Genomic DNA, 23,871 nt, shown 5'->3' with positions numbered 1-23,871 from the left:
TCCTTCTCCTCCTCCTCCTCCTCCTCCTCCTCCTCATTTGACACAAGATCTCACTGTGAAGCCTTAGCGCCAGCCTGGGACTCACTATATTGACTAAGCTGGTTTTTAATTTATGGAGACTTACTTGCTTCTGCCTCTCAAATGCTAGGAATAAGGGACTGTGTCACCATCTATGGTGTTCTCTATACTCTTAATGAAGGCAAGGATACTTTAGCCAGCTCAGCCCTTGATAAATACAAAAAAGAAAGCACACGAAGGCACAAAATTGATTCTCAATTGCATTATTGTTCTTAGTTTTTATTTCCATTTTCATCTAGTCTCCCAGTTGATTTTTTATGTTCCCTTAGACACATCAAGTTGGAATTAAATGAATGTCATTATTTGTTTAAGTTTTCCATTATGAGTTTATAGGTACAGGTAGGACAGTTTTTTTCAACCTTCCTAAAGCTTCAACCCTTTAATACAGTTCCTCATCTATGGTGATCCCCAGCCATGAAATTATTTCATTGCTTCTTCATAACTCTAATTTTAATAATTTTATAAATTGTAATATAAACATCTGATATGCAGGAATATCTGATATGTAACCCCTGTGAGGGTTGTGACCCACAGGCTGAGAACTACTGCCTTAGGAGGAAATAGCTGTCCCCTTCTCAGAACTATGGTGGACCATGGTATGTTATGACACATAGCTTTATGGAAGACACCAACTGAGCAATTGAGTGGATTCTATGGCGGACAAGAACTCAGCTTTTCCAAATGCTGAGGCAGGAGAGGGGACATGTTTTGATTTTTACTCAGGAAGCCATCTCCTTGATCTAACTCAGCTCTTCCCACCAAAAATATTCCCTTTCATATTCATTTCAAAAGTATCTTCATATCATATCCACCCCCTCAGATCTTCTTAGGAAGGAAGCCAAAGAAATATTTATTCCTGCTCAGAAGATTAGTGAATTAATAAATTAGGTTGCCTGCAATGGTACAAGTTAGTGGCTGACCTGGGACAGTGCAAGCATGAGCAGCCTCACACCTGATGTGGCAAGATCTGATCTTTCTCATCACTTCCTGGCTGGGTGACCCCAATAGCTTATGTAGCTCCTTTGATTCTCAGTAACCTGGCCAGAAAAATGGGGATAAAGATATCTCTGTCCCTATGTCCTAGGGGTTGTAAGGATTATCCCAAATAATTTGTCACTGAACTCTTGGAAATTTTCTGTGCTGCCTCTTGGAAACTGATGCTGGGATTATATTTGCCACAGCCCACTCTAAGAAGAATACCCACGAAGCCCTTGTGTCTAGTAGTTTAACAAACTTAACAGCTATGCATATCGACCGAGGAGTCGGTTGAGGTACTCAACTCAGTGTTCCATGTATGGGTTGCATGATTAGATGTGTATTGTGTTACATCTGTGTAGGATGGTGGCCAGTGCAGTGGCACTCAAGGAAGTACTGGTGCTCAGGAAATGCTCTTTCACCAAAGAATTGTGAGAAGAAAGGCGGCGAACACAAACCTGCAAGAAAGAGACACAGTGGGCAGTGACATGGTCTTCGTCAGGGTTCCGTGGGGTTGAGATGTGTCATCTAAGAGAGAATTTCTAATCTCTCCAAAATGGAGGAATGATAGCAGAAATGTCTTTGTCCAAGGACAGACAAGAAATGATCTAGAACCTGGAATGTTCTTCCCAGTATCTCGGCTTCTAGCGTCTTCTATGTTCTCCCTCATGACACCTGGCTCTCCTTGTCCTGAGCCAGCCGCTGTACTTTCCTTAGTGTTTATCTCACTGTGCCACTTGGAGCAACACACAGGGCCTCTATGCTCTTCAGATGGATTTCCTTGATGACACTGAGCATTCTATGCCCTGTCCCCTTCAACTCCTCAGCTTGCTCTGTTGTCACATCCAATGGGGAAGGTGCCCTACCTGGTCCTGTTTAACCGGAGCATCTACCTGTGAAGGCATCTGGCACCGCTGTGCTTCTCTGTGAAGATGCACTAAAGACTCCCAATCAATCTGCTTGTCTCTTCTCCGTGACTGGAGCGCTTCCGGTACTTCTTGTACTGGGACTTGCTTGCTTGCTTTGCTACTTCTTACACTTGCGTCTCCTAAGTGAAGACCCATCCAGGAAAGGCGCAGCTTACCCCTCAAAGCCTTGCGCCGATTTAGGGTTGACTTCTGCTGCGTGAATATATCATACAACTTATGTAGAGTTAAACAATCAAGAGCAAATGTTTTTAAAGTCTACCAGATCATTGCAAAATGAAGCAACACAGGAGGACTTCTTAGAGTGAGTAATAACCAGTTATGTTGATCGCTTTTTATAGTTTTGGCTGTCTTTCAGGGGAAATCACCCAATCTCAGCTACTCCCTCCAATCATAAGAGGTAATGATATTTTACCACATGGGTGTCTTTTCAGTCAGTGGTTCCACGCATTCATTCAGTAATCAAATGTTTATTAAGTGCCTCCTAGAGTATCCTCCCCACTCGAACACTCATCACTCTTGATGGGCTCTGAAAATTCCAGTCGTTCATCCTGGCTTCCATGCTCATTCTGCCACTTAACCATTCCGTTTCCTTCCCTGCTTCAAGCAGCCTGCTCTTCTGCTCGTTGGTGATTGGGCAAGCCTGACTACACAGAAAGAGAAGTGGCAGAAAGCCACACAGAAGGGAAGGTGGAGTCTTGGGATGCAGGATTGAGACTGGGCTGGCCACCCGTCAGTGTGGGTGAGGAGCAAGTCCCATTCATTGCCTTTCTTCTTACTCATTGGGAAGCGAGGAGGTTAAGACCGACACCAGCAGTCCCGTCTGGAATCCTGGGATGCTGCAGCCAGACATGTCCAAGAGATTTTAAAAGTTCTCTTTTAAAGTATAGAACTCCTCAAACTCATTTAATGACACCCCCACCAACTGTCCAAACCAATCCCTGTGAGAATTAAAGCACTCAGCTTGGTGTTTGATGTGGTTGGAAGAGTTACAAAAGGGGAAGTTGGTGCCCTGGGGTAAATTAAATGAGAAGCTCCCCAATTAGAGCAGAAGAACAGGCTTGGAGGAATGGGGGGGCAGGGGAAGGGTATGGTAAGTATGAAGCAACACCACACAGGAGTGTGGAAGGAAACAAAGGGTTAAATTATCCTCCTCACCCCTTTTGAAGCCCCACCCTCCTTGGTGAAATAAGTAAGTTGACACAGTGAAGATGGTACAAAGTCAACTCTGGGAAGTCCAAAGCTGCCATCCTTGTTGGGACTTTACCATCACCTCCTGTGCCCTGTGGGCATCCAGGATCTCTGCTGAGGCTGCTTCATTTGCACCTCTGGGGTCTGGTTATCATTTCATGATGCAAATCATTAGGAGCTCGAAGGCCGGGGCAGACTCTCTGCTTATGGGCTGTCACTCCATCCCCACAGGACTTGCCTGCTCTGCCCCTGGATGTTTGTATGGAAAAAAAATGGCTCCTGGGTTGCTTTGTGTGTGCTGTGGGATCAGGAGGAATCCAAAGCCACATTTTTCTGCACCATTGGATGGGGGCGAGATCTGGAAAATAAATCTTTGTCTTCAGGCTCTATGAAAGGCTCATGGGTTTTCTGGATCACCTAGAAGCACACCAGTTGAATTCTTAGAAAGAAAAAATAATGGAACCAATTCAGATGCTATGGTTTCCAGCCCCAGGAATCTTGGGGTTTGAAAGGATTTGGGATGAAAATAGAAGAAAAAAAAGAGCAAGCACATTGCGTAAAAAGCTTTATTATTATCGCTATTATTGTTTTATTATTATCTTTATTTACCAGTGATTCAGTCTGTTCAAGGAAAGGAACTGCTTGGAGTTCCTTGGGACTTGGAGAGATACAGGAATGGTGTTAGCTGAATTTCATGCATCCAACTATAGCCCTGGAATGGTTTTCAGAGCTGGGGCATCATATTCTTTGAAATGAATAAAAAAATCTTGGGAGCCAAATTCTGTGTACTTGTTGCTGGCAATGTCCATGACCTTTTGCTATTTGAGCAAGACCTTTTTTTTTGAAAGCATGGCATGGTGGCCAGAAAGCATGATTTGACATAAGACCACCATAGGCCTTCTCTTTGCTCCTAACACTGTCTGTAAGAGCTCTATTAAGAAGTTCTTGGTCCACAAATATTTTTCGAGTTTTAGCACTTCAGTTTGTATGGGCTTTGTCTTGGATGGGAAAAGTCTGATATAAGATGTTAGTTTGCCCTTGGATGGTCTGTTTGAGGAGACATGCTTAGCTAAAATGGAAGTTGACCTTTTTCAACTAAATTAGGAACCTTTTCCCAAGTGGAGTTCTGCTACTTCTGTGTGGTCCATGCTAAGGTGTATCAGGGTTGGCTTCAAGAAGGATGTGTTTGTTGGAGGAAGAGAAATAAGGACCCTTTCATAGATGGAGAACCTTCAGTGACAGGAGTGAACTGAAGTATGGATTTAAAATTCCCTCGAGGAAATGAATACTAATGATATGTTGTAGAAAACTGTCAAATTGAGGACTAAATTGTGCGCAGTAGGAGTCCAAGAACCGCTACCAGGGCCAGGCAGATCTGAGAAAGCTTCAAAGAGAATGTGAGACTTGAGTTTCACCACAACAAAGGGATGATCCTGGTTAGGTAGGTAGAGAGGCTGGAAGATCATTCACCTGGACATGTACCTACCAGGGAGAGAGCAACCGGTTCAACACAGCACTCTGCAGGTAGAGGCAGCAAGGCAGAAGGGATAGGCCCATAGGTCAAGGCATCCGCTTCTCAGAGCTGGGCTGCAGGACCAAGATCAGTTTCCCAAAGGCTAGGAGGGCAGACTTGAATTGGGAGATGGTGTGAAATTCAGAGATTTCCATATATACAGCCTAGAGAAAAACTCTGACTTCTGACCACGCGGCCCTCTATGAGGCTCTGCCTGTCACCAGCTCTGCAGGTGCAGTCTGATATTCAAAAGAAGTGTGTTTAGAACGAAAAGTAAAACAATATATGAACATTGGGGTTGAGGATTGGCTCTTCTCTGGCCCAAAAGACCCCGTGATGCTGGAAGTTATCTTAGCGGTCTAGTGCATGATTGAAGGACTGACTAGTTTAGCAGCAACGTGGTGGTGGCAGTTCGGGATTCCTAGAGGAGACACATTGTAAAGGAAGGGAGGTGGACAGAATATCTGTTCACTCCGCAGTAGGCCTAGCATTTCCTCTTCTGCAGAAGTGTAAAGCCTAATGACAATGCACAAAGCAGTTGCTGAATCAGATGGTTTGAGGGGGATGAAGAATTTGTGCTAGACCTGTCTTTCCAGTCAATGTTACAGGGCCTTTCTAGAAAGATTAAGGAACTTATCATCTGTTGGACTTTCATTTGGTTTGCTGCCATCATCCGAAATCAACATGCTCTTTTTATTCCCATTTTACATGTGTCTGGTGGATGTCTGGCATTCAAGCGGTCACCTGATGTTGGCTCTTTGGAGTTCGGTGGTGTTGTGAGTTAAATAACATTTGTGCACAGAAAGGACTTTGTTTCCATGTGTATAAATTAAGAACAGGATCAGGGCCCTTGAGGGCTATCTATGGGTTAATATATGCATTTAACTGATAATGACAGTAAGCTGGAGGTTCTCAGCCCTCCTAATGCTGTGGCCCTTTCATACAATTCCTCATTTTGTGGTGACCCCCCCTACCATAAAGTTATTTATGTAGGGCTATTTTATAACTGTAATTTTGCTACTGTTATGAATTTGAATGTAAATATCTGTATTTTCTCATGGTCTTAGGTGACCCATGTGGAAGGAAGGGTTGGTCTAACCCCGAAGGGATCATGGCCCACGGGTTGAGAACCTCAGCTGTAAGGGTTCCACACAGGCCACTCCCTTTTATTTTGATAGTGTTCTCCCCCCAACCCCACAGAAGAATAGTGACAGCAAGCAGGATGTTATGGCTGAAACTGAGCGTGCAAACTTGATGGGTCCCAGAGTCAGCCCCCACAGCTTATGCTATTGTGCCATTGTGAGAAGCCGTGCAGTCTGAGTTCTTAGTTAAGAGTGTGCCCGGTTTCAAACCTTAGTAGCTTGTTTCAGATTGTCCCACTGATAATGAGATCCTAAGCACAAGAGTTGATGTCCTATGCTTAAGTTTGAGTTCATCTCATCCCATTCAACCAGAGCTGGAGAACCAACAGGAACTGAAAAAGCAAAGGAAGAAAGGGGTTCTACTTTTGAAGAGCTTCTAAGCAGATAAAACTTAGCACCTAGGGATGCTGGGCTGAAAGAGGATACGAGGCTCGCCTCATGGCTTTCCCTGATTCGTTAAATGAAGACCGGGTGTGTGGGGGAGGCTTTCTGACTGAACCTGGTGATACTTCCTCTCTGAGTCAAGCCATCCATAAAGAACAGCAGGACACCCAAGTTATCAGGTTAAACTCAGCTATCTGTGTGTGCTTTCGGTTAGGCATGAGTGTGGAGAAGGCTGGGTTCCACCCCTGGGCCACACAGGGTTTTCCTTGGGATCTGAGAAGACCAGGCAACACTAGCTGATTTGTAACTTGGCTGACACATTCCAAGGGACCAGTCAAGTTTAACAAAAAGTGTGAGCATTTACTAAGGTGATCCCAGGTAATTATGATCTCATTTAATATTTAATCTTCAATTACTTCTCCTAGGAGCCCCTGAGGTAGGATTATTACCCACTTTCCAAACGAGACTTGAATGGCTTAAAAACGCCTTGCTGAATACAGTTGCTAATGGGCAAGAGACTAAGCAGCCCAGTCTATGACCTCCAGTCCACTTCTCTCTCCCTTCTTTGCAAAAAGAAGCACGGCCTTTGAACGCATCCTCTTGGACTATGTCTTCTTGTGTTCACTAAGCTTTGAAATGTGTAGAGACCCATTTGAAATACTGTCCTGCATTACAGAGATCCTGATGGTGTGGATGAGATAGACAACATTAAAATATTGAAGCATAGTTTGTCAGGCGCATTGATGGCAAAATGTCCAAGGAACTGAGAGGAAGAATCCCCTTCTATCTGTCTCTCTCTCTTCCACACTCTGTGTGTGTGTGTGTGTGTGTGTGTGTGTGTGTGTGTTTACATGTGTAAGTGTATTCAAAGAATAATGTTAAAAGTGGATTCAGCTGGTATTCTGGATGGAGGTGAAACCTGACCCAATTCTTGAGATAACTTACAGCTAAACCTTGTAGAAATGAAAAAGGCCACTAAAGCCAACAGGACCAGGAGCCTTATATAGAGTAATACACATCAACGGAGCTTGGGAGATGTTGCTAGAAGATTCATTGGGTGGAAAACTCAAACAATGCTTCTTAAAGGAAGTAAAATGTGACCTGGAATGTACCTCACAGATGTGTAGAACACACACACACACACACACACACACACACACACACACACGGCTGCTGGGTAAGAGCTTTGTCCTTTGTTGTAGACCACAGACATACATGCAGCATCAGCAAACTGGTGTGCGGCCATCTTCACTCTTGCTGATTGAGAGCCAGGTATGTGTTGGGTCACTTGATCCATTCTCCAGTGTTTATGGACCATTTATTCCAGGAATTTTGGCAGCAGGAAGGGTTTCAAGAACCATCACTCAGTGTTATAGACACTCTAAGTCAAAGGGTGACTGACTGGCTGTACTTTGACACAGCCTTTCCTTCAGCATTCAATGAATTCAGAACTGAGGGCCTCTCTCCATGTATCAGGGGCTGTGGCAGGCACTGGGGTTAGCATGGGATCCAAAAGAGGCAAGGGCGTTACCCTCAAAGTTCTAAGTGTCTACTAGGGAAGATGAGGCTAAACGTAAGAACGGCTCAGCCTTAAGTGATGTAGGAAGTTCCCAGGACATGTTATGTATGGTATGTGTCACAAAAGCACAGAAACGGAGTCCCAACTTCAACAAATCAGAGAAGAGATATTTGATCTCCTGTTTGCCTTTAACTCAGGAAGGTCGGAGGAGGGTTCCAGGTGTGCGCAAAGTTGCATGAGAATCTGCTGTGACTTTCACCCAGTGCCCTGAGCAGATACAAAGAAGGACGAGTAGTTAATCCCCTTATTGCCAAAGCTAGGCAATCTTGTTAGCATCTGACAAAAGAGTTCTCTCCCACGGAGAGTCAATGAGTACAGGAGAAGAACATGATGCAAAGGGAAGCACTGGGGAAGGAGAATGGAGGGAAGGATCCTAAGCTCAACATTGTAAGAACCTGGAAACCAGGATCATCAGATGGAAAGAAATAACTAAAAGAGTAATGGGGGAAAAAAAGAGCTGGGCATGATCTGCATGGCTCTCGGTGTTCCAGAAAAAGCCAGGGGAGACAGACAGAACCACACTACACTAACCAAAACCAAACACCCCAGCAACTAAACTATCAAACATGTCGTGTGCCGAGAAAAAGGGAAATCCCTAGCCAACCTCCATTTTCTCATGGACATTCTGAAGAGTTCTCAGGGAAAGACGTGCAACCTGAGAATTATGTAACCCTGGCCTTGTGGCAATGTGTTCAGAAGTCCAAGGACAGCTGCATTTCTGACTGTTTACCTTTAAGGGCTTGTGAGGTGTGTACTTTTGGAAAGTTATTTTAACCTAAGAAGCATAGGGTTGAACTATCAACAAACCCATGCGAACTGTGGCCCAATGGGGAAGCTAAGAAAGACAACACATTTTCCTACTGTTGTTCAGACACTGAGGTAGACAGGGGTCCCATGAGGGCTCCTAAGAGACAGAGGGAAGCCCATAAATCATATCTTGTGCCTCCAATTGAATATGACAAGGGCTTTGTCTATTTCTGCCATATTGCAGATTTGGAAACCAGTAGTCAGCATGGCAATGGCCGGGATGTGAGGATAATCTGGGAGCCAAGCAAACGGAGGAGGTGGATAGACTGGGAAGTCAAGCTCTCGTTTTCATTTTTCTATTTGGTCCAGCAGATGTCTTGAATGTCTGTTCTAGTGCTAGATGCTATGCTGGGCATTGGGATAGTAAATGGCTCAAACGCAATGGGTACCTGCTCTTAGGAGACTGAGAGAAGCTACCTGAAAATACAGATTAGGAAGCACTCTGTGGTCAAGGCACTGTATAGGGGAAATCTGAGACACTGGTTTGCAGACCCCAGTGCCTCCAGTACCTAGAAGCTGGGGAAAGCCAAAGCAGCTGCCCTGCCCCCCGGACCCTGACTCACTATGGTAGCTTGAGATTCCACATCATTCCCACCAGGCTCGGAGCCTAAGGAAGCGTTTCCCAGGCAGCAGCAGCATTTTTCAGACAGGAAACATCTCTGTATCTTGCAGATTTGGAAGGGAGGGAGGAGGTACTGTTTAGGGCTCCCCTGAGTATGAGCAACATCTAGCCATGCGGGTTTTCCCTGGGCACTAGAGAAACACTGCTGTGGGCTCAAACTGTTCAATTTGAAGTGTCCCCGTAGGCCCATGGCTGCGCAAAGCGAAGCTGCGTAAAACCGCGTGTTACATCGTTGTTGAGCAGAGTGTGGGATCGGACACTCAGAGTGGCTTGTCTAGCTAGCATTTTACTGCCTTTGAATGCTAGAGCTGGGGTAGAGAGCCCGTTGCCACACTCTGATCTCATTGTACATTGAAGGCCCTCTGTCCTGTCCTTGCTCTGCTGCTTCTTAGGACCTGCCGAAGCCTTATTTCCTAAGGCACCTTTATCCTCTCAGTCCCTGCATGGCAGCCCTGCAGGCAGCCTCAGAAGGGTCAGCCTGTGTTGCACTGGAGGCAGGAAACCAAGGACAGAGTGTTCATTGTGTGCTGGCCTTTCTGAGGCAGCCGCCAACTGCAGGAATGTGAACAGGTCAAAATGCTTTCACCTTGCAGGGGCTCCCCCAGCTCTGAGTGTGTGACTGTGCTCACATGCGTGTGTTGGCAGGGGCTTCTCAAGGGGGACTGGCAGTTGTCTCCCAGACCCACCACAAAACTCACACGGGGTGTAGGCTGGCAGGTGTGTGCGGGGGTGACTGAGGAACAGCAGCTTTGTGAGCTGCTGAATCCACAGCTTAGGTTTCTTCGCTCTGTGCTATTGAAAGATTTTCTTGTTTTAGGACATTTTTGTTTGTTTGTTTTCTGTTTTTTGAGACAGGGTTTCTCTGTGTAATAGCCCTGGCTCTCCTGGAACTCACTTCGTAGAGCAGGCTGGCCTTGGACTCAGAGATGTGCCTGCCTCTGCCTCCCCAGTGCTGGGATTAAAGGTGTGCACCACTACCGCCACCACCCAACTTATTTTAGAATTTTTAAAGTGATGGGGTTCATGTGGACACAGAATCTGGATCTTTAGCCCCAGGATAGGCAGAAAGTTTGACAGGGGCTTCCTGGGTAGGTGGAGCTAAGTCTGGAGAAGGAATTTGAATAGCTGTCAGGGGGGAAAGTACTTTCATTCAGAAAGAACTTCTAGAAACCTTCCACAGGCTCCATTCCAGGATGGAAATGAGGTGAATGTGAGCACTATTCAATTGCAGCTGCTGGTGAATAATAACAATAATAAAAACAACTAGAAGATGACGCAAGATGGACATAGAGGCATTTAGAGGCAATCCGTACAGACAGGTGAAGTGTAAGTCAGACCAGGGAGTAAGGACTATCTCCCAGAGTTTGTAAAATTGTTACTGTGGAAATACAGATACTGTAGAACAACCTGGAATGATGGGAAGGCTCAGGGTTCATTGGGCCTGTTAATCTTTCATTCCTTCTTCATGGCACAAACTTTTAGAGAGGACTGCTTGTACGCTGGGGATTGCATTGATCAATGGCAGGAAATGTGAGGCCCGATTCTGTGCAGAGGCCAGCGCAGAAAGAACACCGTGGAGACAGGTTTGAACTGAGTGGCCTGTTCAGCTTAGTCACTAATGCAGTCTGGGACTGGACTCTGAATGTGAGGGACCAGGGTGGTAGGTCTGAAATAGAGGTTTGTAGAGCCTGAAACTACTTGAAATGGTTTTATTATTTATCTATAGTACGTGTTATGAGAAACTCCAGCTGTCCCGCAAAGTCTAGCTGACCCAGGACCTCAAGAAAGCACAATCAGTTTTCAGCAGGGGGTGAGCTATCTGCTTCGTTTTAGGTTTCCCAATTCTGCAGTGGTCTGAGGTTTGCACTGCCCCCAAAGAAGCTTAGAAAGAGTTCTTTCCCCTGCTGACTTCCCATTGCTCCTAAGATGACATCCCCACTCACTAGTGTGTCTGTCACTCGGGGATTTCATGATCCCGCTGTAACCTTTCGTTTGCTGTGCTTCTCACCAATCCACTTGTTGCCACACCCCAGTGGCTCTATTAGCCCAATCCTACATGTGCCTGGCTCATATGTTACCTTGGGCTGTACGCTACTATTGTCTTTCTTCATTCCCCCACTCTTTAATTCTTTTCTTGGAGTAGCTAACTATGGTATGTGCCTATATTTGAACGTAGGCAAGTGTGTGTGTATGTGTGTGCAGCACATGTGTACATGCATGCATGTATGCCTGTCTACATGCAACTGTGTAAGTGTGAGTGTGTGTGTGTGTGTGTGTGTGTGTGTGAAGGCCTGAGATTGCTATGATCAGTCTTCATAGCCGGTTCACTCCTGGGAACTTTGTCCCCACCTCCCAAGGCTGGACTTACAAGCAAGCCACCTTGTATTAGAGTGGGTTCAGATCCTCTTGCTTATGGGGCAGGCACGTTAATCATCACCATCACCCTAGCACCCCATCTCCACAAGGTGTTCCTTTTTTCTTTTAATAGTTGCCCAAGGTCCCAGCAAGAGCCTGTTCTCCTGCATTAGTGCTGTAGCTTTCTTGTATTGGTGCCATAGTTGTCCTGCAGTGGTGTTGTAGTTGTCCTGCATTGGTGCTGTAGCTCTCCTGCATTGGTGCCGTAGCTCTCCTGCATTGGTGCCGTAGCTCTCCTGCATTGGTGCCGTAGCCCTCCTGCATTGGTGCCGTAGCTCTCCTGCATTGGTGCCATAGCTCTCTTGCACTGGTGCTGTAGTTCTCTTGCATTGGTGCCATAGCTCTCTTGCATTGGTGCAGTAGTTCTCTTGCATTGGTGTAGTAGTTCTTCTGCACTGGTGCCGTAGCTCTCCTGCATTGATTGGTGCTGTAGCTCTCCTGCACTGGTCTTTTAGCTTTCCTGCACTGGTGCCATAGCTTTTTTCAGTGTTTTCTTCTTGAGGGAAAGAATATTTTCATTGTATCTTAGGATTTTCAGAGGATTTGGGAAACACTTGTTGTATCAGACTTTCATTTTTATGGGTCTTTACTACTACATCTAAATAGTTATTGATTCATGCAGTTAAGTATATGAAAATCTGAAGCCAGTCATTTTTACATGGGAGGCACTTTCTTAATAATAGTTATATAGCAACATCATAGCCTATCTGTTCATCCATAGTTTGTGTTTTATCTTCTTTTATCTTATCTCAATGCCTCCCTGGTCTGGTTTGAGGTCCAGGTGGTTTGCTAAGGGCTTCTGAGGAAGTCTTTCCCTTATCTTACAGCCTGTATTGGCACATTTGCCTGGGGGTACTAGTTCCTGGGGGTTAAAGCATAATGGTGATGATTCCTGCCTCAGGGAGTAAGCCTTGGGCACTGTTGTCCTTACGGGTGGGAAATGACTTCCAATGTGTTTGGAGCTGGAGTGTAGACTGAGAGAAACCAACTGGACTCTTGCTGCAATGAGCAGGGTCAGGTCCTAAGGCATCTTGATACCTTAGGGTTTTACACTGCTCTCTGCCCTGATGAGAAAGGAATCGATAGATGTTGACTCCATAAGACTTTTGCTTGTGGGTTCTGAAATAGGATCATGCTATATACTTCTGGCTGTCCTGTAACTTACTACAAAGGAAGGCTGCCTTTGAATTTGTGTTCTTCCTGCCTCCAAATTCCAGGATCACAGGCATATAGTACCGCAGTTGGCTTAAATGTGGCATTTTATAAAATAAAAGGTTTCAGGAATATAGACATATTTGTATACTAGAGATGAAGACTTGAGAGAGAGAGAGAGAGAGAGAGAGAGAGAGAGAGAGAGAGAGAGAGAGAGAGAGAGAGAGAGAGGGCAGTGTCATGTGTTTTAACTACAGTCTCCATTATCTTGTTGGCCGCCAGAGTCACAGGTGGTTGTTTCGTGGTTTTTGGTAACCTCTGCAAAGGTGCTCCTGATTTTATTAGAGCAATCTTTCTACTTTCAGAGGAAAACTGTACTATTGCTTTTCCCAGACTGAAAATTCTTATAAACGTGGCCGTCTGCAGGGCCAAGCTATTTCCAGGATCTGAGTGTGTTTCTGGGCTTCTCTGCAAACCTCCATGGCCTGCGTGGAGGCTTCTGACCTAGGCTACTTCTGACTCTCTCGCCAGATACTGGCTGAGAAGATGCTGGTTCCACAGCCAGAAGCCACATACTCAGCTGTCAGGTTCCAGTTCTTGGCGTTCTCAATGTGTCCTTACAAGCCTCATTGGGTACACTTGGGAGGCACATTTGATGACCAGTTCTTTAAACTGATGGACTCAGAGGTGGGAAGAGAAAAGGTGTAGAAAAGCTTCCTGCTGGCGACAGGGAGTGTGCTCAGTGGGGTAAGAAGACTCGGGAGTAATGGGATCCCAGCTAGAAGACATGGCAGTTTGCTTAGCTGTGTGGCATTGGGCTTTCTCTTACAGATGGACAGCTGGCCTTGCCTTTGGCTTTTGCAATTATGAGTCTGAACTAGGGAAGAAATAAAGTAGGCACGGAGGTGAGCCAGAGAGGAGGATAGTTGGCTTGCCCTGGGATCACCTGGGAAAAGCCTGATCTTATTTCTTCTTATCTTGGAGGGAAGAGGGTGGAGAAGGTGTTGGAGGGATTCCTGACACTTTGGAGACTTGTGAAGTGCTGCTTCTTTCTTGTTTGCTCTTCTGTTCTGGGGACAAAATGACCTTCACCTAAGGAACAAGAAAGGGGAGTGAAAAATGTATGAATGGCTATTTTATATAAGTGATGGAAATGATTAGCTCTCATATGCTTCTACAGATACAAACATTCAAAAGTCTGCATCGTTCCCAGAGTAATTAGTGATTCCCCATTGAACTCTTTTGGTTTTCTTATCAACTTTCAGTACAGCCAAGTTTAAGAGGTAGATTGCCAGGTGTGGTAGCCCACATGGAAAATTCCAGTATTTGGTGGACTGGGTCAAGAATATAGCCACAAACTGGAGTTCAGCCTGAGCTACACAGTGATTTCTAGGCCAGCCTGCACTAGGAAATGTGGCCTGCTCTCACGGGGTGAAAGACGAAACCCCCAAAGCAAAATGAAACAAACAAGCAGAAACAAAAACTAGGAAGCTTTGCATAATGGAGATACTGTGTGATCTAAGTAATGACACGTGACAAGGAACAGGCAGGAGGACCAAAGGATGCCCGTCCATTAGGAAGGGGGTGGGGGTAGGGCTTCTCAGGGGCAGCAGAGAGTTTTCTTCATCTTGCATAGTGTTCCTCAGATGGAAGAGGGAAGTGACAGCAGAAGCCGCCACCCGGATACAGTCCCCACAGACGTGTATCAGCACTGAGTTTCCTTTCATTGTGGTTGGTTTTACTGGTGACAGAGTCCTGTCCCATATGGCTTCAGTGTGAGAAACCTCTAGTTGTTACTGGCTGAGGATTCACCTCTCTTATCTTTATTAGTGGGCCTGGAGCCATAAAAATTACTAATAACCCATTATGACGGTTGCATGTGAATATGCTTTCCCTGTGCTCTAGTAAGATTCAGTTTGGGTACGAAAACTTCCGGACCGACGCTGTAGGCATGTGGGAAGGACTTTAGAAACTGGGATTGGATATTTTGGGGTGCATTTCTTTCCTACCATAGCCACTTACCGCTCTACCTCTCAATTTTAGATCTGACATCTTCTGAGCACGTCACCGCATCTCCGTTCTTGGGACGTTGAACCCAGCAGCTGGACTACTTTGTTCTTGGAATTTTGGGTGTCCTCTCATCTGACCTTTTCCCCACTTCCCTTCGTCCCTTCCCCCTCCCAAGAACTCCAGAAGACTGTAGGATTATCATGGAGTCCAGGGAAATTTTAAGCCACTCCCGGCAAAGAGGGAGCGAGTCGGAATTCCTTCCAGGCTCCTCGTCCAAGTCCCCAGCAGCTCCTGGCTGTTCCGGAGAGCCCTTGAAAGGTATCTCCGTGGGTGGAGAACGCATGGAGCCAGAGGAGGAGGATGAGCTGGGCTCAGGACGCGATGTGGATTGCAACTCTAATGCAGACAGTGAAAAATGGGTGGCTGGAGATGGTTTGGAAGAACAGGAATTCTCCATCAAAGAGGCCAACTTCACCGAGGGGAGTTTGAAGCTGAAGATTCAGACTACAAAGCGGGCCAAGAAACCCCCCAAAAACTTGGAGAACTATATATGCCCCCCTGAGATCAAGATCACCATAAAGCAGTCTGGGGACCAGAAGGTGTCCCGTGCTGGGAAAAATAGCAAAGCTATAAAGGAAGAAGAAAGAAACCACTCCAAAAAGAAGGTAGGAAACCATGCCTTGTGGGTTTGGTGTTGTTCCTGTTTCTGCTATTCTCTCAGCAACTTTTAAAGGTCAATTTACTTTTGAATATATTTACTTTTGAATCACCAGCCTCTTTGATGAAATATTTAGGGCCTGTGGCCAAGTCTCTGATATAATCTATATAATGCTGAGATGATCATTTTATATTTTATATACCTAGGAAGCATAAGCTACCGGGAAATTATAATTTGGGAGTACATCCTGTTTACTTGGTAATAGCCTTCAGGCCAGGTCAGCCAAGTCCTGCAAAAGTTTGAGATACGTTTTTGTTTTGCTTCATCTTAACATCTGCATCTGTTCTCTTGGCTGGTCAGTCAGGAGTGTCACAGTCGGCTCTTGGTTTCATTTGTCAGCGCTGTAGGTCTTCCTGAGGTGACTGTTCTGAGGAGCCATTTTCATTGTGATAGAGGCTTCTGTAGGGCGCATAGATAGTCATCCTGAAAGACAGCCATCAGAGGGCAATATGAATGGGGGGAGCCGAACTAGAGAAGGTGAAGGTCTGGGGTACCACTGACTGAACGACAGAATCCCAGCCTGAGACATGGTGAAATCTTAAGGCTCTGTGTGAAGTGACTCCTGTCCACTGCCCAACTAGATGTCAAACACAGGCCTGCAGATAAATGTGCTGGATAGTATTCGTTCATTGGGAATGAATGGATCCATATTTTTATTGAACTAGTGTGTGTGTGTGTGTGTGTGTGTGTGTGTGTGTGTGTGTAACTATAGTGACCTCCCCTCTGGGGATGAATATGGTTCTCAGCCTGTGATAGAAGAAGACAGACTCAGTCTAGAGAGCTTTTGCCTTCAGGAATCTTCGTGGCCTGGGGAATGGCTCTGAAAGAGACTTTTGTTGACAAGGTTTTTGCGTCCAGGTGATAGGTATTAATCAGGTTCTGTCTTTCATTGATGTGTGCCTGATGTGGTGTAACAGCTTCAAGTGGTCTGACAGTGCCCGGGAGTGGTCCTGTCCGCAGTGGGCTTCCTGGAATCCATTCTATAGCATGAGCCGAAGCCATAGTGCTTCTTGAGGGCAGAGCTGTGCCATTCACTGGCAGGCATTTATACTGGTAGTATGCAGTGAAAGTCAGAGATCTGAGCCTGCAGAAGCTTTTTCCAAGGGCAACCACTCCTCACAGAATCTGCCTCCATTCCAGGAAACCAGGACAGTTGGTCCACCGCTGTGCTAGTGTTTGGGACAGAGAGGAGCAACGTTGGCCTCATTTGCCAGAGCATTTGGGTCACACACTCCCCTCCTCCCATTACAACGTTGTGGTGATTAATGAGTTCTCTGTTTTGAAAACAAAGGTTATCTTCATACCTGACAGGAACTTTGGAGTCACTTATACGGCGACATTGTTGCTTCGGAGTTCTGTGTCTTCTCTTCAGCTTTGAAAATAAGTACTGTTTCCTTTGACCGCTGAGGTGGCCCAGTTCTTTCTGTGCCATTGACCTGCCTGTGTGGAGATGGTGTGGGGTGGGGTTGAGGGGTTGGGGTATCCTGGTTGGTGGTTACTTTCTCTACATTCCCTCCATGCTGGGATTGGAGTAGCAGCTCACAGTTTGGGTGTTCAAACACGAATTTAGTTCAAACCAAAGTGTGAATGAGGCCAGTCATTCTCATCCAGGAAGCAAGGTGTTTTTGTTAGAAAGAAAGATGAAATCCCTTATTTGAACATGTGGCTTGCCTCATGTGTTAAGCATTTTTATGCCTCATGGTTGGGCATAGTGGAAAAGAAAGGGGGGGTGCAGATTCCAATGCACAGTAGTGTTTCATGATGTCATTTCATGACGTCACTGTGATGGGGCAGCTTACAAAATGTTTTAGCTTTTAGAAGCGTGTTTAATATTGTGTAGCTGCATCCTAACCATATTTATTCACACGGAAAGTTGTTACTTTCTAGGAATGAACGAATAAAGTTATTAGCATGGGGTTGTAATTCCTTAATGACATGAACATTCCCTTATCTCCATTGAATTAGAATACTAATTCTATTGCCCTCCAAATTTCTGTCATTTTTCAGAGATCAAGCAAAGGTTAAAGTTGAGGGTATGTGTGGAAACCTAGCTTGTCATTTGTGTGGATAAAGTCAGTGATGTGTTCTTGCAGAGTTTGCCTTATATAAATCGGAAATATGTGATGGGTGACCCAGCCAGGGGAAGGATGAAGATAGTGTCATGTGACTAAGAGATTGGTACCTGTTTCTGAGATCTAGTCTTTTGATGATCTTAGTGAAGTGAGCCCTATTTTGAAGATGTGTGCATAAAACCAAGTCCTACTCTACAGTCTGCCAAGAGGCCACGTAGACCTGGCCCTTGAGTGGGTGGGGATGTTTTCTTGGGGGCATTTGGATGGATATTCTGACATTGAGCAAGGGTTGGCAACCACAGTCCTGTGGGCAAAATCCAGCCTCCTTCCTGTTTTTCTACAGCCCACATCCAAAAATTGGTTTTTACATTTCTACAAAGATTTTTAAAAATCAAAGAAAGGGAAATATTTTTGAAGTATTCAAACTTCTTTGAAATTCAAATTTCAGTGTCCATAAATAAAGTTTTAATGGCCTGAGGCCAAGTTCACTTGATTACATTTTTGTCTGTGACTGCTTTATTATTGCAATGGCAGAGTTGGACAGCTGTCATCCTGACACTGTGGCTTATAGGGCTTAAACTGTTTACTAACTGGGTCTTATACAAAATGTTTCAGGCTGAGGAGAAAGCCCAGTCAGTAAAGAGCTCCTTAGGCATGCATAACAATCTGCCTTTGGATCCCAGAACCCACATCAAAAAAAAAAAAAAAAAAAAAAAAAGTCTGGGGATTCCTGGACAGCTAATCTTGCTAAACTTCAGGTCTAGAGAAAGACCCTGTCTCTCAAAAAATAAAGCAGAGAGCACCTGCCATCAGTCTCTGAATTCGTGCACTTTCACACAGTTACTCCTCCTCCGGAAGTGCTTATCAAATTGACTTAGGGGGAGACAAGTTTCAGGATAGCAAGGGTTTTGTTTCACTTTTAGTTTGTCTTCAGTGACTCAGGAGTCAAGTCTGGGGAGGGTGGCAGAAGTTGATTGGTACCATCTGTTCTCTTCTCTTCAAGCGAAGGGATTGTTGACAGCCTCAGGCAGAGAGAGCTTAGATTGGGTTCCACTTGAGTCTCTGTTCTAGAGCAGGAAAGCTCCCTGCCAAGATTGTAATGTGCTTGCCCATCACAAACACGTGCTTACTGTGTGCCTAGTAGTTACATGTGGTGTTCAACTTTGGGGTGATGAGGCGGATACCCAACATTCTGGGTGCTCTCATTCCAAACTTAGGAGTTAACCCTCCAAACTGGAGAACATTTGCGGATGGTTGGGAAACATAGCCACTTCGAAGGAAGAACTCCTGAAAAGAGCAGTCCACTGTCTCAAGGCTGATCGACTTCTCTGACGAGTGTCGGAACTTAGCGTAGGGGTCTGGATGGCCTTCAGGAGAGAGCTCGTGACTATCGGTTCAATGGAAGTGTGATGGCGGTGTTTGGTGGCTGTACATTCTCAGAACATACTTCCAGGGCTTTGCAGAGACACGGCAGACAAGTGTCCTGTTTTCTGGTCAGTTCACCAACACTGCTGTATCTTAAAGTTATTTAGGTCAGTAACATAAGAACTTGGGCTTGGTCTGGCTTCGTCTCAGGCCAGCAGAGAAAATGAAGATGAATTTTTAGAGTCAAGATCCAGTTCAAGACACATATAAGGCTAGGCGCTCTGGCACAGACAAATCTGAGGATGCTCTCAGCTTAACGCTTAGCAACGCTGTGTAAAGACGGGGGATTAGAGATGCTGGTCTAAGTTCAGCCACAAGGAAAAGGGTAGGGCATCCTAGACACCATCACTACTGCCAAGTGGCTCTGCTTATTTGAATCTGCCTTATAACTTTGCTGAAGCCCAGTTTCCTCATCTGGCAAATCTAGATGAAAATGTCTAGATGATGTAACTTGAAAGACTAAAGGGGAAAGGCTAATTTGTTTCAACACATGTCGCCATGAAAGAGTTTGGATTTATTGAGTTGTATCACCTGCTGGCCCTCTATTGACTGAGTGGCTTGGAGTCACCTCCTTTGTTGGCCTCTATAAAGACCTTGCCTGTAAATTTTCTTCTTCTTTTTTTTAATTATCACGATTTCTTTTTCCTGTTTTTATTGAGCTATACATTCTCTCCCCTTCTCTCCCTTCATCCCTTCTCCCCTTCTTATACTGCCTGAGCATGTCTGATCTTGCCTGTAAGTATTCATTGAAAGAGAAAGACCTCATGGTCTGCATTGCTTGGAAGGAGCATGAACTGGAATGGGCAGGGCAGCCTTTGGAGTTGGTTCTGTTCTTCTTGAAAGCTGATGTATTTCAGTCCCTAAACAGTTAGGACTACAGGATGGCCACTCTCATACCAGCTAGCCTGGCAAGGTCACCTTTGGATGCCTTTTCTTTATTTCCAAATATGGAAGAGTGTATAAGGTAGCTTGCTCATGGATGTCAGTGTTGTTTTCCCATAGGGTTGTTGTTAAATTTGTCTTTGATGAGAATGTAACTTCAATTTCATATCTTTTGACATACTCATCTCCCCCTTGCTGGTTAAGTCAGGAGAAATCATTTCTTCTAGTTCCAAGGGCTCCCACCTCATAATCGGGGGTCTCCTGTGATGAACACTATGCATAGGATGCAGCCTTGGCCACCTCGCCGTGGCCACCATCATGTGTCTGGGCAGATTCTCTTCTGGGAAGCCATGGCTTATTCATCCTCACACAGTGCCTCCTTTGTGTCAAACACATGAGTTTGGGCAGAAATAAGGATGTCCCGTGCTATGGATGGGAAGGAAGGCTAGTATCAGCTGTAGAGCAATGAATGGCTTTTCCTTGACTCTAAGTATAACACCAAGCAGAGGGATTTGGATGGGGGAAGAATGCATGTTTGGGGCCTGGGATGTGGTACAGAGAGGGAGAAGGAGCTGTTGGTTAAAGTGAGGGTAAGCAGAGAGGATCTTCTCTAGTGTTCTGTCCCTTTTCTGGGGAAGGTGGAGCAGCATATTTCTTTCCTGGCCCTCTGTGGTAGTGGGTGTGTTGAATAGGTGAGAAGCGGGTGGCTGGGGACTCCTGGACAGGAGTGAAGACTGAGATTCACCTCGCTAGTGCCTTCTAAGAGTTGAGATTGTCCAGCCCTGGTTCCCTTTTCCAGTCAGGTCACTCTGAACATCAATCTGAGCCCCTCTTCCTGCCCTGACTCAGCTGGCCCTCTGTTGCCATTATTCTGGACAGCGCCTTCTCTTGTCTCTTCCTAGTGTGTCAGTGGTCTGGGCATGGGGATGGAATGTCTCCAACTCCTGGGTGTCTCTGATTCTTCTCTCAGGATAGCTGCACCTGGCCTGCAGGGCAGGTCTTGCCAACCTTTCAAAGCGAAGGGCTGAATTTATCTTCTTGATTAATTATTTCTGCCTGGATTTGTTTATTTATCCTTTTAAAGTAACACATTCGTATTTATTCATCACCCAGGAAATGTTTAGAGAGGGAAGGTCATTGGGTTATTTCATAACTGACATAGCACCTGTGGGGTGTATGACCCTCCCCGGAAGCATTGTTTGCCTGGGGCAACAGAGATTATTTCATGGGACCCCAGAACCAGCTCTGCTTCCATTATTAAAACCCCAGTCTCTAAGTCTGTATTCTCATGGAAAATATCCAGAGCCATTCTGCCCATCCAGCCCGGCGTCCCATTTAAGACTGACAGTTATAATATATGTAGATGTTTGACCTCAATCTCGGCAACGAGTTTCATCATCAAAGTGTTTCCTCCACCCCTGACCGCCCTGCCTCCCCCAGTGTAGAAAGCCCTCAAGTCATAGAGGGCAGGGCATAGCTGAGCTTTCAAAGCGGTGAGATTTTCCCACCTTATGCTCAAAGAGAATAAGAATATTCTGCTGTTTTAGTTATTAACCACCATGACCCTGGTTTCTTTTTTGACTGTTGCTGTTTGTTTTGTTTTCTGGGTTTGGGACTCTCTACGGGTTTAAATCATCACGCTGGCCTACTTCCTCTTGGATTTTCTATTATCTAGCTAGTTAATTTCTCCTCCTCCTTGGACTTCCCCAAGGACTATTTAATATTTATTTATTTGGTGATCTCTGGGTCACTCAGGATCAATGTGTTACAAGAATCAGAAAGAAAGCAGAGTGCTGTTGAGGGGAAATGACCACACTAGACAGTTTTCCCTCAGTGACCAGGTACGTGCTCCAAGGGAGGACTCCACAGTGCAAGAGTCTGTGATAGGTCACACTAGCCTAGTCCTTCCTGACTGCATGGACTATGGGGAGCCTGTGATAGAACATGCTAGCCTAGGTCAATGCTAGCCTAATCCTTCCTGACGGCATGGACTATATGGAGGTCAGGAACCACACAAGACTTCCTTGTTACACTGTGGGGAGGGGGCTTTTTCCTTGGCCAGCATTCTTTGCTTAGAATCTTGTCTATCATTTCCCTGACGATGCATCAGAGATCTCTCCCTGTGGCACAGGCGCAATGACCTGCACAGCAGTGGACTCTAAGTGGCTCCGCCTATGCTGTGTATGTCAGCCCCAATACCTGCTGATGCACAGCAACGAGGTTTGGGTGGTGGCGGTGGTGAGCTAGCGGGAAGGTTGTTATGGGGTTTATTTAGAGATGTGTTAAAGGTCCTCTGTCTCTGCGCTCATTCAGGTCACAAACCAAGATTACTGCTGTGTGAAGCGGTGATTCAGAAGGAAAGTTCTGAAGTGTCAGAGGTCGGGCTGGCACATGCAGCTCCACTGGCAGCAGCCAGGCTGCTGTTCTCGCGAAGTGGACCCCTTCTTTCCCACAAAACCTCTAGTTTCATTTCCTAGTTCCTTTTTGGTTTTTCTCAAACAAGGTTTTGCTGTGTTGTCTGGGCCTTTGTAAGTCATCCTCCTGGCTCCATCCTCCAGTGCTGGGATTACGGACATGCACCTCAAGGACTGGCTTGCATTTCTTGCAAAAAAATTTATTTATTTATTTTTGTTTTAATGCAAAGAGCTACATGCAGAATATTTCAGGACATGCCCACCAACCTTTGTTCACCAACAGGTTATTTTCCCAGGGGGTATTAGGTACTGTTGAAGGCAGCTCTGGCCAGATTGCAGGGCTGTGGCTGCACTCTCATAGCCAAGGCCAGAGACCTAGCTACCAGCTTCTGGCAGCATTGAATAAAGACATGCACTTACCATGATGCACTAAGCTGTGGACTTCTGCGGTGTTGTTATCCACCATAAACTATAAACTCAGCGTTGGTACAGGGTCATCTGTTTGGGGGAGTGGCTTCACATTGACCCTCAGAGAGTGACATGAGCCTGTGGGGTCCCTAGGTGATGAGTGGAGGTTCACACAGTTAGAGCACACAGACACCCACATGGACTCTTAGCCAGATGACATCATAACAAGGGTACTAAAGCATTGGGAAGAGAAGCAGCCAGCCCCTAGTACCAAAGGTACGCAAGCTGAGACAGTCCCATCGAAGTGTGTCAAAATACGGTCTGCTAGGGATGTATGCATTGCAGGAGTCCTGTCTCTTGGGTAGCATTCAGCTACCAGCATTCCAGAAGATCCCATGAGGGCAAGGATCCCCTGAATGTTTCTCTCTGAAGCTGCAGTTTGTTGCTGCATCATACCATACCCCCACACCCCCTCTGCCTATGAACCCTGGCTGTACCTCCCTGCCCAGCCAACTTCGCTCAGCTCCCCATTGGCCTGTGACCTCCCCGGGAAACAATGGAGGCCTTTCTTTGCTCTGAAAAGTCCAAGCAGTCCCTACCTTGTGAGGCCACTTGATACTCATCATTAGTATCACTTACAGATTGCTTTGGTGTGTTTCCTAGACCTTGTTTATTGGGTAGTTTTCCTAGATGGTCTTTGTCTCCTGCACAGTGAGGCCTCGGAGGTGCATCCTCTGACCCTTTAGAAGGGTCCTTGTACCTTGACAGTAAAAATATTCCAATTATGAAGAGAAGTGAGTGCAGGATTGCAAGCAGCCTTCATAGCAGGGCAGCTGGTTCGCCTGTTGAGTGTTGGAGATGAGAAACTAGATCTGAAATTGCAGGCTGTTCACCATATCCTGGACCCCTGGGGGGGTCTAACTTAGAGGAGGGATTTTCCTAGTGGGTCAGGGTGATCTATTCCACTGAACAAGGGAGCTCTTCATGGTTTCCTCCATCTCTGTCCTTAGGGAGACATGGAGGTAGAAGACACTTTATTTGGGGCTTTGACTCCTCCTACCACCTTCTCTGGAATGTCCCAGTGGTGGGCTACTGTCACACTGAGCTTCCGGTGCTACTTGTTTTATATATATGCCTCTCTCTCTCTCTCTCTCTCTC

General features: G+C 45.8%; 1 protein-coding gene across 1 annotated transcript in view; it reads left to right on the top strand.

The window, feature by feature from the left end:
• Setbp1 (SET binding protein 1) overlaps positions 1-23,871 on the top strand; it is a 333,048-nt gene that overhangs the window by 4,769 nt on the left and 304,408 nt on the right. Inside the window, exon 2 of the mRNA XM_026783404.1 lies at positions 14,828-15,459. Coding sequence (XP_026639205.1) covers positions 14,995-15,459 — 465 coding nt within the window. The 5' untranslated portion in view covers positions 14,828-14,994. The remainder of the gene's footprint in view (positions 1-14,827; positions 15,460-23,871) is intronic.

This window comes from Microtus ochrogaster, chromosome 18 (assembly GCF_000317375.1).
Source record: "Microtus ochrogaster isolate Prairie Vole_2 chromosome 18, MicOch1.0, whole genome shotgun sequence".
Classification (NCBI taxonomy): domain Eukaryota; kingdom Metazoa; phylum Chordata; class Mammalia; order Rodentia; family Cricetidae; genus Microtus; species Microtus ochrogaster.
This window is presented reverse-complemented; position numbering and strand designations above follow the sequence as displayed.